Source organism: Salvelinus namaycush, chromosome 18, assembly GCF_016432855.1.
Source record: "Salvelinus namaycush isolate Seneca chromosome 18, SaNama_1.0, whole genome shotgun sequence".
Taxonomy (NCBI): Eukaryota; Metazoa; Chordata; class Actinopteri; order Salmoniformes; family Salmonidae; genus Salvelinus; species Salvelinus namaycush.
The window spans coordinates 14,186,613-14,200,115 of record NC_052324.1 but is presented as its reverse complement, the minus strand read 5'-3'; the positions used below and the strand labels follow the sequence as shown (position 1 = coordinate 14,200,115).

The 13,503-nt window shown below is 40.8% G+C and overlaps 2 protein-coding genes across 2 annotated transcripts; one reads left to right on the top strand and one right to left on the bottom strand.

Moving 5' to 3' along the window:
• The first annotated feature begins 3,241 nt into the window (after positions 1–3,241).
• Positions 3,242–5,061, top strand: mboat4 (membrane bound O-acyltransferase domain containing 4). The gene is made up of 3 exons (XM_039013916.1): positions 3,242–3,363; positions 3,601–3,825; positions 4,140–5,061. Exons 1-3 carry the CDS (start codon positions 3,242–3,244, stop codon positions 5,059–5,061), a joined length of 1,269 nt encoding a protein of 422 aa, XP_038869844.1.
• A 276-nt stretch (positions 5,062–5,337) lies between these two features.
• On the bottom strand, positions 5,338–13,186 carry coq2 (coenzyme Q2 4-hydroxybenzoate polyprenyltransferase). The gene is made up of 8 exons (XM_039013282.1): positions 12,954–13,186; positions 11,557–11,905; positions 10,187–10,353; positions 9,535–9,656; positions 9,279–9,364; positions 6,290–6,423; positions 5,928–6,116; positions 5,338–5,703 (listed from the first exon to the last, which is right to left on the bottom strand). Exons 2-8 carry the CDS (start codon positions 11,852–11,854, stop codon positions 5,560–5,562), a joined length of 1,140 nt encoding a protein of 379 aa, XP_038869210.1. The 5' UTR covers positions 11,855–11,905; positions 12,954–13,186; the 3' UTR covers positions 5,338–5,559.
• Between the last annotated feature and the right edge of the window lie 317 nt (positions 13,187–13,503).

The window sequence follows — 13,503 nt, the reverse complement described above, 5'->3', positions numbered from 1 at the left end:
ATATCCACCATCTGTGCCTATACCAACTTTGTGGCTCCCAGATTGCAACCTGCGTTTACACGGGATATGCCACTATATGGACACGCCGGATGCCAAATTCATGACGTATATCGCGCAGTTGAGAGATTCGCGCGACTCCTTGCGGCAGTAAAAAGCCATCGCCATCTGCACCCATTCAACATAGCCTAGATGTACCTTTTTATTACTTCTAAATAAAATAACTTTTTTGGGGTGCTCATACACTTACAATTATGTTTTGGTTCTTGCTTCAACGGTGCTAAGGTTATATTTGGTTGTGATCTTTGCAAAATAGCTAATTTTGGATGCAGCCGTTGTTAGCTAGAATGCTAATGCTCATTGATATCGGCTTTAGCAAAAGCTAGCCGAAGAGCCATTTGAATGGTTGAAGTGTTTAAGTATACTGAACAAAAATATAAACGCAACATTTAACATGCAACAATTTTACTGAGTTACAGTTCATATTATGAAATCAGTCAATTGAAGTAAATGAATTCCATGGATTTCACATGACTGGGCAGTGACACAGCCATAGGTGTTGAGTGGGCATAGGCTCACCCACTGTGGAGCCAGGCCCAGCCAATCAGAATTAGTTGTTCCCAACAAAAGGACTTTATTACAGATAGAAATACTCCTCAGTTTCATCAGCTGTCCGGGTGATTGGTCTCAGACGATCCCGCAGGTGAAGAAGCCGGATGTGGATGTCCTGAGCTGGCGTGGTTACACGTGGTCTGTGATTGTGAGGCCGGTTGGACTTACTGCCAAATTCTCCAAAACAACGTTGGAAGCGGCTTCTGGTAGAGAAATTAACATTAAATGATCTGTCAACAGCTATGATGGACATTCCTGCAGTCAGCATGCCAATTCCATGCTCCCTCAAAACATCTGTGGCCTTGTGTTATGTGATAAAATGGCACATTTTAGAGTGGCCTTTTATTGTCCCCAGCACAAGATGCACCTGTGTAACAATCATGCGGTTTAATCAGCTTCTTGATATGTCACACCTGTCAGGTGGATGGATTATCTTGCTAAAGGAGAATTGCTCACTAACAGGGATGTAAACAAATGTGTGCACAATTTTTTTTAGACAAATTAGCTTTTTTGTGCATATGGAACATTTCTGGGATCTTATTTAAACTCATGAAAAATGGGACCAACACTTCAAATGTTACATTTATATTTTTGTTCAGTATAAATTGAGTAAAATGTTGCTTAACAAGTCACATAAGTCTGTGTGCATTAAGTGTTTGGCATGCTTTTTAAATGACTACATCATCTCTGTCCCCACACAACTATCTGTAAGGTCACTCAATCGAACAGTGAATTTCAAACACAGAGTCAACCACAAAGACCAGAGAGGTTTTTCAATGCAGCGCAAAAAGGGCACCTAAAAAAAAAGCAGACATTGAATATCCCTTTGAGCATGGTGAAGTTATTAATTACACTTTGGATGGTCTATCAATACACCCAGTCACTACAAAGATGCAGGCGTCCTTCCTAACTCAGTTTCCGGAGAGGAAGGAAACCGCTCAGGGATTTCACCATGAGAATAATGGTGACTTTAAAACAGTTACAGATATTAATGGCTGGGGTAAGAGAAAACTGAGGATGGATCAACAACATTGTAGTTACTCCACAATACTAATCTAAATTACAGAGTGAAAAGAAGAAAGCCTTTACAGAATAAAAATATTCCAAAACATGCATCCTGTTTGCAATAAGGCACTAAAATAAAACTGCAAAAAATGTAGCAAATAAATGAACTTTATGTCCTGAATACAAAGTGTTATGTTTGGGGCAAATCCAACACAACACTGAGAACCACTTCATATTTTAAAGTATGATGGTGGCTGCATCATGTTATGGGTATGCTTGTCATTGGCAAGGACTAGGGAGTTTTTTTTAGGGATAAAAGAAACTGAATAGAGCTAAGAATAGGTGAAATCCTAGAGGAAAACCTGGTTCAGTCTGCTTTCCAATACACATATAAATTAATCTTTAAGCAGGACAATAACCTAAAACACAAGACCAATAAATCCTTCTTTAACTGGTTTCCTCCCCTTCCTCTACACCTGGATTCACCTGGTCAGTCTGTCATGGAAAGATAAGGTGTTCTTAATGTTTTGTATACTCACTGTATATTTTGGTAGACTAAAGTAGCTGTCACACTATGTAAAGGGACCAACCTCATAATTCCTGTAGTCAGCATTCCAATTGCACGCTCCCTAAAAACTTGACACATCTGCATCATTGTGTTGTGTGACAAAACTGTACATTTTAGAGTGGCATTTTATTTACACACCTGTTAGGTGGATGGATTATCTTGGCAAAGGAGAAATGCTCACTAACAGGTATGCAATCAAATTTGTGCACCCAATTTGAGAGAAATATGCTTTTTGTGCGCCTGGAAAATTTCTGGGATCTTTTATTTCAGCTCATGAAACAAGGGACCAACATTTTACATGTTGAGTTTATATTTTTGTTTAGTATATAAATCATTGCTAGTGCCTCCCATGCACCACAGAAATTGTAAAGGGTAAAAACAATGACAGAACTGTTTCTTTTTTTGTGAATGGAGGTCAAATTGAAGCCAAGCCTACTGCCTTTTTGGCAATCTGGACCCTATTGAGTAATGTTGCAATCTTTGCAATAATGTTTGTCTACAAAAAAATTACTTTTAAAATGCTTTGAGCACAGATGAGAATGGAGGCAGTTTGCATAGTGCTTCTCCCCATTACCCTGACCAAAACATGTTGTGCAATAGATGTCATTGAATTTGCCCCTGCAGCTGGTTGTAAAAGCTTTTCAAAACACATTATGGCCTTGTTTTTGAAGAGAAATATTGGCTCATATGTGCTCATCTGTTTTGCATTAAAATAATAGATTACTGCCACTCATTGTGGTTGGCTCTTTTAAACAAAGTAGTACAATGTATTTATCCATCCAATATAACTACAGTATATTCAGGCCATTTTACATTATCAACAGTGGACTGTAAAGTATAGAGATTTCACGGTTGCTATAGACAAAGAGAAAACAAAGTGGTTTGCAGATGGCTCAAATGTACTGCTTGCTTATCATTAAACAATGATAATTATGTTCATGCCAGACACAGGTGGAATTGTCTATCAAGACAGTCAACCCAGGAAACACTATATATAGGCCTAAAGTCCCACCATTCTCTACTCATAATAGTGGTGATATTTCACAGGAAGGGTTTAAAATGGAGCCAATCCAGTGGCTGTGTGAGCAGCATCCATTTCTGATGTACCAATGTTTTTCCATTCCCTTTGCTTTTCTATTCTACGTCTTGGCTAAACAGGGATGTCTCTCTTTGACATACAGGTCTGTATTATATATTGTATACTTCTATTGTAGTATTAAGTTGAAGATTAGAGAAAAAAATTTGCAACTAAGGTCAGACCGATTATAATTTACTTTTAGTACACACACACTTGTTCATACAAATTGTTTATCCACTGGTTAATCCACACTTGTTAATTCCAAATGGAGATTTCAACAAAGGATTTCAAACTGCTTATTTTGGTTGAGCGGTAGGAGGTATAACACTTGTCTTGACAGGTACCTCTTCTTGGCATCCGGAGGCTGTATCCTAGCGGTTGTCACCATGGGTGTATACAGCTTGCTTCTGCTCGTCTCCACTGTGATCTTTGTGCTGCTGGTGTGTTCACTGAGCCCAGAGCGTGTCCATCCATGGGTCTTTGGACTGCAGATGGGTTGGCAAACATTCTGGCACCTGCTCATACAGTACAGAGAATACTACCTCAAAGAGCCCACTGATTCCAGGTACAGCACTGTTCTTAATTCAATCAAGACTTACTGTTCTTAATTCAGTCAAGACTTTCAAAAGGATGTTAGTTTCCTACATGTACTTGTGACTTAAATGTTTGTGTTGGTTGTCTGTGCAGTAGACCTCATGAGCAAACCATAATCTGGGGCTTGTGGGAGATCAATGAGTTCACAATGGAAAACATATCAGCTCCACAATAAGTACATTTGAAATAAAGTAGTCGTTGTCTCCCAGTCCCAATCCACCAATAAAATGTGGAAAGTACAGAACTGAATCACAGACTGACTGTCTTACTTTTATTTTCTGTCAGGCTTCTCCTATCAGTGTCCTCCTTGATGCTACTCACCCAGAGAGTCACCTCCGTGTCAATGGACCTACAGGACGGGGGCAGGGTGACATTAATGACCCAATGCCGGGTCTTTCTCCCACTCATCAGCTATGCACTAAACTTCACTGCCTTGCTCGGCGGACCCCTGTCCTCGTTTGACCAATTTGTATATTTTGTAGAGCAGATAACCATCAGTCCTCCTCCCCAGCCTCTGTCCGTTATATCCTACAAGGGCTTTCAGGTGTTATCTCTGGAGTGGGCTAGGAACTATCTCACTCGTCTCCTCAGAGACAATGCCTCCAGTTTGTCCGTCTCCAACAACGTCCTCACCGATGTCTTGTGGATATGGGGCCTTGCTGTGGTGTTGAGGATCAGATACTACTCCCACTGGAAGATCAGTGAGTGTCTGAATAATGCTGCTGGGCTTGGGTTCAGGGGGATGGTTAAGGAGGACAGCCCAAACTGGAGCGGCCTGTCTGACGGAGATCTTTGGACCACAGAGATGTCCTGCCAGGTGTCTGAATTTGCCCGTCGGTGGAATGGTACGACAGCTACATGGCTACGTAGGCTGGTTTTCCAAAGATGCAAAACCGCTCCACTGGTAATGACGTTTGGGTTTTCCATCTGGTGGCATGGCATACATCTGGGTCAGTTTGTAGGGTTTCTTGTCTGGGCTGCAGCTGTGAGAGCAGACTACCAGATACACAAGTACTTGAAGCCAAAGCTCACGTCTACTAGGAGGAGATTGGTGCGCACCTGTCTGTGTTGGTTAAACACTCAAATGGTCATGGCGTGTGTTGTTATTGCAATCGAGCTTCGAAGCACTTCCTCTTTGAGAATATTGGGTCTGACATACACTGCCGTTTTTCCTCTTCTTAATGTTCTATGTATCTTCATTGTATGATAAGATCAAGAGTAATCATATCATCTGGGTTTTTAAATGTTGCTGTAAAATCAATTAGTTGACGTTATTCATAGTCATTGACACAAAGCACACTTCTATTCTTGCTTGTTTTGGAGGACTGAAGGGGAAGGTATCGTTTTCTGGGAGAGTGCAACCATCTGATTATTTTTGAGCAATTGTTACCTTATTTACAGAACAGTATACCTTGTTGAATGCATCCACCAGCTGAGGGTCAGTGTAGATTTGTAGAAACTTAATGATTTTATCCTAATTGTATGGCTGTTGCATCTTTTTATTTTTTTAGGGCTGTTTGAATTATTGGGTTGATTAGCTGTTCTTGACATAGATTTTCATAGAAGCCAGAGCTTAACATGAGCTTTATTTAGAGACAACACCCAATACGGTCAAGACTTGGGTTGTGTACTACTATATAACTAGAATGTCCTCTGCACACTAGAATATAAATCTTGTGTTCTGAGAAGTTCATTGTACCGCTAGTTAATCATTTTGCAATGAAGTGTCTCTTCTTTCTTTCCACAAGTTTCCACAGACTATTCCTAAGAACAGGAGTAGTCCAAGGTTTCTGTTTGAAACAAATTTTTTCCAGCAGTCCTCTGGTTTGTTGATGTCCAATGTGTAGATCTACCCGATAAAGACAAAAGCATCACAATCAGTTACATCCATTGAAAATAGTTGTTGGGATGCATTTGTCTCGAGTATTAAGGAATGATTCACAGTTGAGGGTTCTGTGTAAAACATTAACATAACCACATAGAATTATATTTCTCTGCATAACCAAGGCTAAATCATTATTGAATCATCTCAAACTAAAATGTTAGCACACAGTATATCAAATATACCCTCACCTGATGTGTGAGATGAATAGCCACAGTGGACAGTGTTGCATAGTAAGGCAGAGTCTGTTCTGCGTTGACCCCAGCCACAATCAGCCCTGACATCATGGCCACCATGAACCCACTGAGCCATGGCTTGGTCTGCTCCTGGAACCTCAATGCTGTAGACTTGACCCCTACCCTGATGTCGTCATCTTTGTCCTAGTGACAATAGGAAGGAATGTAGTGCACACATTATAAACAGAGTCGTTATTCATAGAACAATCTAGAATGTTCTCCAACAAACAGCATGAATTGAGGAAGCACCAACATTTGCAACAGCAACTTGAAATTGTCACAAAATGACAGTCATAGCACATGTGTACACTTAATACCTGATGGGCATAGATGGTGTCATAAATTAATGTCCACATCACTCCTGAGAAATACAGAGGTAGGCACACTGACCACTCACAGGAGCCTATGACCGCTGACCAACCAAGCAGTGCTCCCCAATTGAAGGTCAGTCCTGAGGAGAAACAAGTGTTTTATTTTGTTTACAGAGCATTCAGAAAGTTGTTACAGCCTTATTCTAAAATTGATTCAATTGCTTTTTTTACTCATCAGTCTACACACAATACCCCATAATGACAAAGAAAAAACTTTTTTTTAAATTGCAAATTTATTACAAATATAAAACAGAAATACCTTATTTACATAAGTATTCAGACCCTTTTCTCAGTGCTTTGTTGAAGCAAATTCTTGTGTATTACGTTACAAACTTGGCACATCTGTATTTGGGGAGTTTCTCCCATTCTTCTCTGCAGATTCTCTCAAGCTCTGTCAGGTTGGATGGGGAGCGTTGCTGCACAGCTATTTTCAGGTCTCTCCAGACATGTTTGACCGGGTTCAAATTCGGGATCTGGCTGGGCAACTCAAGGACATTCCCGAAGCCACTCCTGACTGTGTGCTTAGGGTCGTTGTCCTGTTGGAAGGTGAACCTTTGCCCCAGTCTGAGGTTCTGAGCTCTGTTCATCTTTCCCTCAATCCTGACTAGTCTCCCTGCTGCTGAAAAACATCCCCACAGTATGATGCTGCCACCACCATGCTTCACCGTAGGGATGGTGCCAGGTTTCCTCCAGATGTGACGCTTGGCAATCAGGCCAAAGAGTTCAATCTTGGTTTCATTCGGCCAGAGAATATTGTTTCTCATGGTCAGAGTCCTTTAGGTGCCTTTTGGCAAACTCCAAGCGGGCTGTCATGTGTCTTTTACTGAGGAGTGTCTTCCGTCTGGCTACTCTACCATAAAGCCCTGATTGGTGGAGTGCTGCAGAGATGGTTCTGGATGTTTCTCCCATCTCTACAGAGGAACTCTGGAGCTCTGTCAGAGTGACCATCGGGTTCTTGGTCACCTCCCTGACCAAGGCTCTTCTCCTCCGATTGCTCAGTTTGGCCGGGCGGCTAGCTCTAGGAAGAGTCTTGGTAATTCCAAACTTCCTCCATTTAAGAATGACAGAGGCCACTGTGTTCTTGGGGACCTTCAATGCTGCAGAAATGTTCTCGTCTCGGGAAATCTACGGACAATTCCTTCGATCTCATGGCTTGATTTTTGCTCTAACATGCACTGTCAACTGTAGGACCTTATACAGACAGGTGTGTGCCTTTTCAAATTATGTCCAATAAATTATATTTACCACAGGTGGACTCCAATCAAGTTGTAAAAACATCAAGGATGATGGAAACAGGATGCACCTGAGCTAAATTTCAAGTTTGATAGCAAAGGGTCTGAATACTTTTTATTTTTAATAAATTTGCAAAAATTTCTTAAAACCAGTTTTCGCTTTGTCATTATGCGGTATTGTATGTAGATTGATGAGCACATTTGTTTCTTTAATCCATTTTATAGTAAGGCTGTAAAATAACAAAATGTGGAAAAAGTTCAGCTGTCCGAATACTTTCCAAATGCACTGCATATGGCAGCTCTATTGCAAAGACCAACTCAGTGGACTTGTGGTTAGCGTCCGCCCTAAGATTGGAAGGTTGGGAGTTCGATCCCTGGCCAAGTAATATCAGACTGTAAAAATGGGACCAGATGAGTCTCTGCTTGGCACTCAGCATTAAGGAGACATATTAGGGGTAAGGCCCTGCAACAAACTAACGTCCTGTTCAGGGGGTGTACTTATACAGCTGTCTCACGCTACAGAAAAAGGAGATGGGCTCCTGCTTAGAGCTGGGACGATAAACCGAAAATTACTGACACCCAAGATTTCAGTTCCTCTTACCGAAGCTTACGTCAGTCATTTTGCCACACACCGTTCCTGTAGGTTGGTATAAAACCATTATTTGGTCAACAGTAATGCATTATGTTGATTCCTGTTATGAAAGTATCTGAATGTCCCTGTTTCACTGTCGACTGCTGAAGCACAAGCATACGACTGTTGCGCAAAATGCTATTGCGGGTAAAATACTGTTTTCAAAGCAACTACTGTTGTTCTAGTTACAGAGAGTAGAGTCACAGCTTTTCTGTGAGTATATAATGTATTTCTCACCTCTTAATATTAAAATTCATGGCACCACTTTACAACCGAAGTAGGATGTAGTTAGTATGGTTTTGATGCCCCCGTGTGGCACGCCATTTGCAATGAATAGGCCTACATCAAGTAGCCTAGTCCTAGCACTGGAATGTTTTTGTAGGACATTACATTTACTTAGAGATTAATCAATTAGCCTACATGGCTACCTAGCAACCATATCCCATTTAGAAATCTAGCTAAGTGTTTTGAGTTCCCACTTCCTCAGGTGGTGAATAATATAACCTCGGACAATATGTCCAAAGATGTTGGATAATTCTCTGAAAAGCCTAAAAGAAATCAGATAATTCTGGATCCTATTTTGCCAGGTGGCAATTTAAAAAAAATCAATCATGCATTTCCTGGATATGTTAGATGAAATAGCTTACTTTTTTAAAAATCATAGGCTACACCATCGCCGTTGTTTTACTTGGCACTGAAAATGTTTAGGTCTGGAGCCCTGACACTAATGTAAAGTAACTGTCCATCAAAAATGTCTTTATCATTGTGTTGGTTGTTATCGAGAAAAATAGTTACATTTATTGCAATATGACTTTTTACCATAACGCCCAGCTCTAGCACCTCCCCCAAAAACATTTTATTATAATTTAAGCACTGATTCATAGTTATCGTAAAAAATGGGTACATTTATCGCGATATGGATTTTTGTCCAGATCGCCCTGAGACGTTCTGGCTCCTACAAGCCAAGGCTCATGCAAGGTTAATTACTTCTCTAAATATATATTGCAAAGGGGAAGCTACTATTTGTGACAATTGAAACAATGCGGATTAAAAAGTATTTACAAAAACATACCCAATACAAGCTGTGGCCAGTAGGTGATCCTCTTCATTAGTGGATATGTGACTACCAATGACAGGGAAGCAGCTCCAAGAGCTATACTGTGAACGGGAAAGTGAAATGTCATCACATCTGTCCAAGTGGTCTGCTCGTGGACAAGACAGTACTCCGGTCACAATCTTGTGCACTTTCACAGTCTAGCCTTAATCTAATTTCAGAAAAGTATTTTACAGCTGGCTAATGTGTTCTTTGGTTTGAATGGGGCATGTACCTGTAATAATTGAGGCAAAGCAGGACCCCCAATGCCAGAGAAAGCTGCCCCCCCAAGAAGACTAGGGCCTGCATCTGAGTGATCTCCCCTGCAGCAATTGGCCGAGTAGCTGTCCTGGCAACCTGCAAAGTACAAAGATGAGGCAAAATACACAGTCAAAAGCCTTTCAATTAAGTCCTCCGATTGTATAATTTCCATGGCAGTTTGTTCCATTTTGTGCTGCTTTGAGTAAAGATTAATTACTTTTGGCCATAAGCTATGTGACAAGTGTGATTTAAAAAGACATCCTCCGGCGATATTTTTTAAAAACTTTTCCTGTTGAAAAACAATATCCCATGTCAAAATACAGTAAAGTAGACAGCTTAAAGGACAAAAAAAAGTATGTTTTGATCAAAATTAAAGTAGTAGTTAGTCTGATGGTGCCCCGCTGATTTCCTCAGTCTCCTCCCTTGCTTGAGGAACTGCAGAGAACAAAAGAGGAAAGTCCCCCCCTCCCTTGTGCTACGTCATGAGGCACCTGGACCACCTCTTGAGATGTGCCTTTTGTTAAGTAAATCAAATGTTAAATGAGGTGAAAAGGAGACTGGGGTAGGACTTGAACAAAAAGGATGAGTAGGCCTATACTATAAAAAAGTGACAACTAGTAGATTACCTTCTTGTCAAAGTCCTTGTCCCACATGTCATTGATGGTGCAGCCAGCCCCTCTCATCAGCAGGGCCCCGGTGCCGAATAACGTGAGCATGCCCAGATGTGGGAGGCAGCCTGGGTCTGCAGCCAGGCCGATGCTCCAAGTGCAAGGCAGGTACAACAACCATGTTCCTATGTCACAAAGAACAGGCAATCAGATCAATGTTTCAAAACATTAAATGAAGAACAACTGATGACGTCTCAGACACCTCATACATACACCTCTTAACCTTTTACATTCATGGGAATTGGCCTATATGGATAGGGATAAATTGAAATATTTCTTAAAAAATAACTATGAAAAGCATATGCATGACCATGGTAGCAATTGAAAGGGAACAGTTTGGAGATAATGGGAAAATAATTAGACCAGAGGTGAGTGCACAAGAGTTCACCTGACAAGACTGAATCACAACATTACACTGTTGATTTTATGTGCATTTTACATTCTATACTTTCGGCATATTTGTTGATAAGTAAATCTGAAAATAATCTGGATACATTCAGTAACATGATAAGAGTATTCCTGGAAAATGTGGGGTTGGTACAACAACAAAAAATGACAAGGGTTTGAGTGAGAGGATTAATTGATGTCTCCAAGTTGGCACACACCTCTCCAAAGTATGCAGTTCCTAAGCAATTTCAATGCACTTTTATGGCTCAAAGAAGAGTCTCCAACTATAAGGTAATTTTTGGAGCTCTCCTAGCTGTGCCATTGAATAACTAGATAGGGTTAGAACAACTCAGGTTATGATGCCATGTCATCTTGTAACTGTACATCAAACATAGTGATCATCAACGTTGACACTGTATATGATAAGTTTTATGATTTGGAAATGTGAAGTGTACATTTGGACTCACGGGTGTTTGACTTGCTTGTATGACATCAAAGCGGTATTTATTATAATCCTCAACATCTCGTCTTTCAAAATACATTGAGTAATCTTAATTGACATCATTTCCCTCACTCAGACAACAATAAATATGCAAAAGTTGCCCAATTACCAGGAGGGCTGATGGCAACTTCTTGTTGTGCGTGGTGCTCACGTTCAGAACGGCTGTCAGTAAAAATCTATACAGGGCTGTGAAGCGTAGAGCCAGAACTCTGACATCATGTATAGCTGTTACTGTACAGCCACTAGGTTCCAATGTAGGTGTATATTACTGTTCAGATCTAGCCATTTTCAACCCGTATACGGGTATGAGTGTAAAGGGCTACCATTAAAAATACAAAATTATAATACGATTCCAGACTGTTAACTCTATAGTCCATCAGTTATCTACCTACCACATAATATAACATTCAAACCCTAGGTCAACATTAAAGCTACTAACCGATTGGTTTGTCAAGTCTCATTAATCTGAGGTAGGGTTGCATGGGCGCTGGGGCAGAGTTGACAATCCCAGCCGCTGACAGGCTGAACAGTCTTTTCCTGGTGGCATCAAGTCTGGTTGGTGGACTTAACAACGATGATGGCGGGCTATTTTCCTGGTGGTGGGTAGAGACGTTTTTTTTCTGATTGTTCAGGTAATTGCTGGAGAGGCTAGGGAGGTTGGAGTAGCAGGTCCCATGGTGACGCCGCCTCCAGGTGTTCAGAATGACCTGAGAAGTTAATCTGGCAGGAAGCATCATCTCCTCTCTCTGCAGTCAAATGCACATTATCCTCACTGACACTTGTCACATCTGGAGCGAGAGGAAACATGATGGGAACATGACACGTTGTCATTCATATGCAAATGCTGTCCTTTGTCACGAAGGGCCAACCACACACAATAGGGTTGCACTCTTTGCCTTTACAGACTAGTGTTTTATTGTGTGCCATAGCTGAATGGCTTTACATGACTGAAAGACCATCAGATTGTGGAAAGACTCAAATATAATGTAATATACCTAATGTAGCTAGCTGATTGTAACGGGCTAATGTGACGCTCCATTCGCCGTTCCAGGTTAGATACTGTAACGGCTAAAAGGAGCATTTTCTAAATTCAAAACAAGCCCCTTGCAACTAGACATGGACGTTTAGAACACATTGGTTGTCTTCCAAGTTGTGAATTGAAGAAGTATCAACAAGTTAAGGTTGGTCGAAAATTCTGTGCTGCTCCAAAAACAGTACATCAGCCAGATGGAACAGAGTAATTGTCTGGCTAGGCGATATTGTTAATAGTTACTACAGTACCTAACAGCTAACAGTTAATAAACCACAAGCAGGCAATGCCACACTAAGTATCTAGCTAACCAAGTGTTTTGTGACATTTGCAATCCACAATGTAAATCCTGCCGTGAATCAATTACTCTTAATAGCCTAGGCACCAAATTTCCGATTTCAGACAATTTAGGTTGTTGCACACCCTTGGCAGAACGCGATGTTCAAAATCCTAAATTGTCCGAAAATAAAAAAATTATGTTTAATAAAATACGCATATTTTCCCAGTTTTTTTCGCCTTCTCGCCATTAAAGCTAGTTAGAGAAACATGTTGCCTTCGCAGACTAAATGGTGGATGCTTTATGTATGAGCAGGTCCACGGGGGACACGACCGCCGGGAATGCACATCAAGCTTAGTGCATGGGCGCTAGATCTGCACTATCGGTCTAAATAATCTATGGATTCATAACGCTGAACGCATTGAGGTTAGAGTTCACTTGCTATATTATTTCAGATTGTAGGACGATATGTGTTAAATTTAATATTTTTCCCTGAACGGTCATATTTTTACAAAACATGCAAACTTACCTTACTAAAATGACTTCGTTTTTACTCGCGGAATGTTTGGTACGACATGTTAAATGTTCCGCAAGAAACACTCGCCGGGTCGGTTGTTGTTCTGCTTGTGGGACGATATTCCACGTGGGGTATCAAAACACCACCAATTTTGGCGCAGCTAAATGTTTTATGGTCATATTCGTGGTTGACACGTAAAAGCCAAGTGGAAACGAATACATTTGGCGATAGTAGATTTTAGGGTGTCTACATGAATTAAACTTTATTTTTGAAAATACGAAAGATGCAAGTCTTATCACATGCAAGTCTTAGTTAAAGTGGCTACAATTTATAGGTACAGTGTATGTTCAGTAGACTTAATTTAAAAATAAATCAGTATGCACGAGGGCCCATCAGAGACAGTATGGGATGTGCTTTAGCGGCAATTGCCAGATTTTTTTTTGCATTGCACCGCCACCATGTCTCTTGCTTGACTGCAGAGTTCTTTGTAGTCTCTAGCTCTAGCTACTGGTCACCAGTGTAGCTTGGTCCGCAGACGTAAGAAGACACATGAGGTTGTTGT

Excerpts from the sequence above, each read along its gene's own strand:
- mboat4 (XM_039013916.1), top strand. The coding sequence starts at position 3,242 with ATGGAGCCAATCCAGTGGCTGTGTGAGCAGCATCCATTTCTGATGTAC. Across the intron at positions 3,364-3,600 it reads TGTCTCTCTTTGACATACAG|GTACCTCTTCTTGGCATCCG; the intron begins GTCTGTATTATA and ends TTGTCTTGACAG. Across the intron at positions 3,826-4,139 it reads AAAGAGCCCACTGATTCCAG|GCTTCTCCTATCAGTGTCCT; the intron begins GTACAGCACTGT and ends ATTTTCTGTCAG.
- coq2 (XM_039013282.1), bottom strand. The coding sequence starts at position 11,854 with ATGATGCTTCCTGCCAGATTAACTTCTCAGGTCATTCTGAACACCTGG. Across the intron at positions 9,657-10,186 it reads ACAAGGACTTTGACAAGAAG|GTTGCCAGGACAGCTACTCG; the intron begins GTAATCTACTAG and ends TGTACTTTGCAG. Across the intron at positions 5,704-5,927 it reads CTATTCATCTCACACATCAG|ATCTACACATTGGACATCAA; the intron begins GTGAGGGTATAT and ends TTTATCGGGTAG.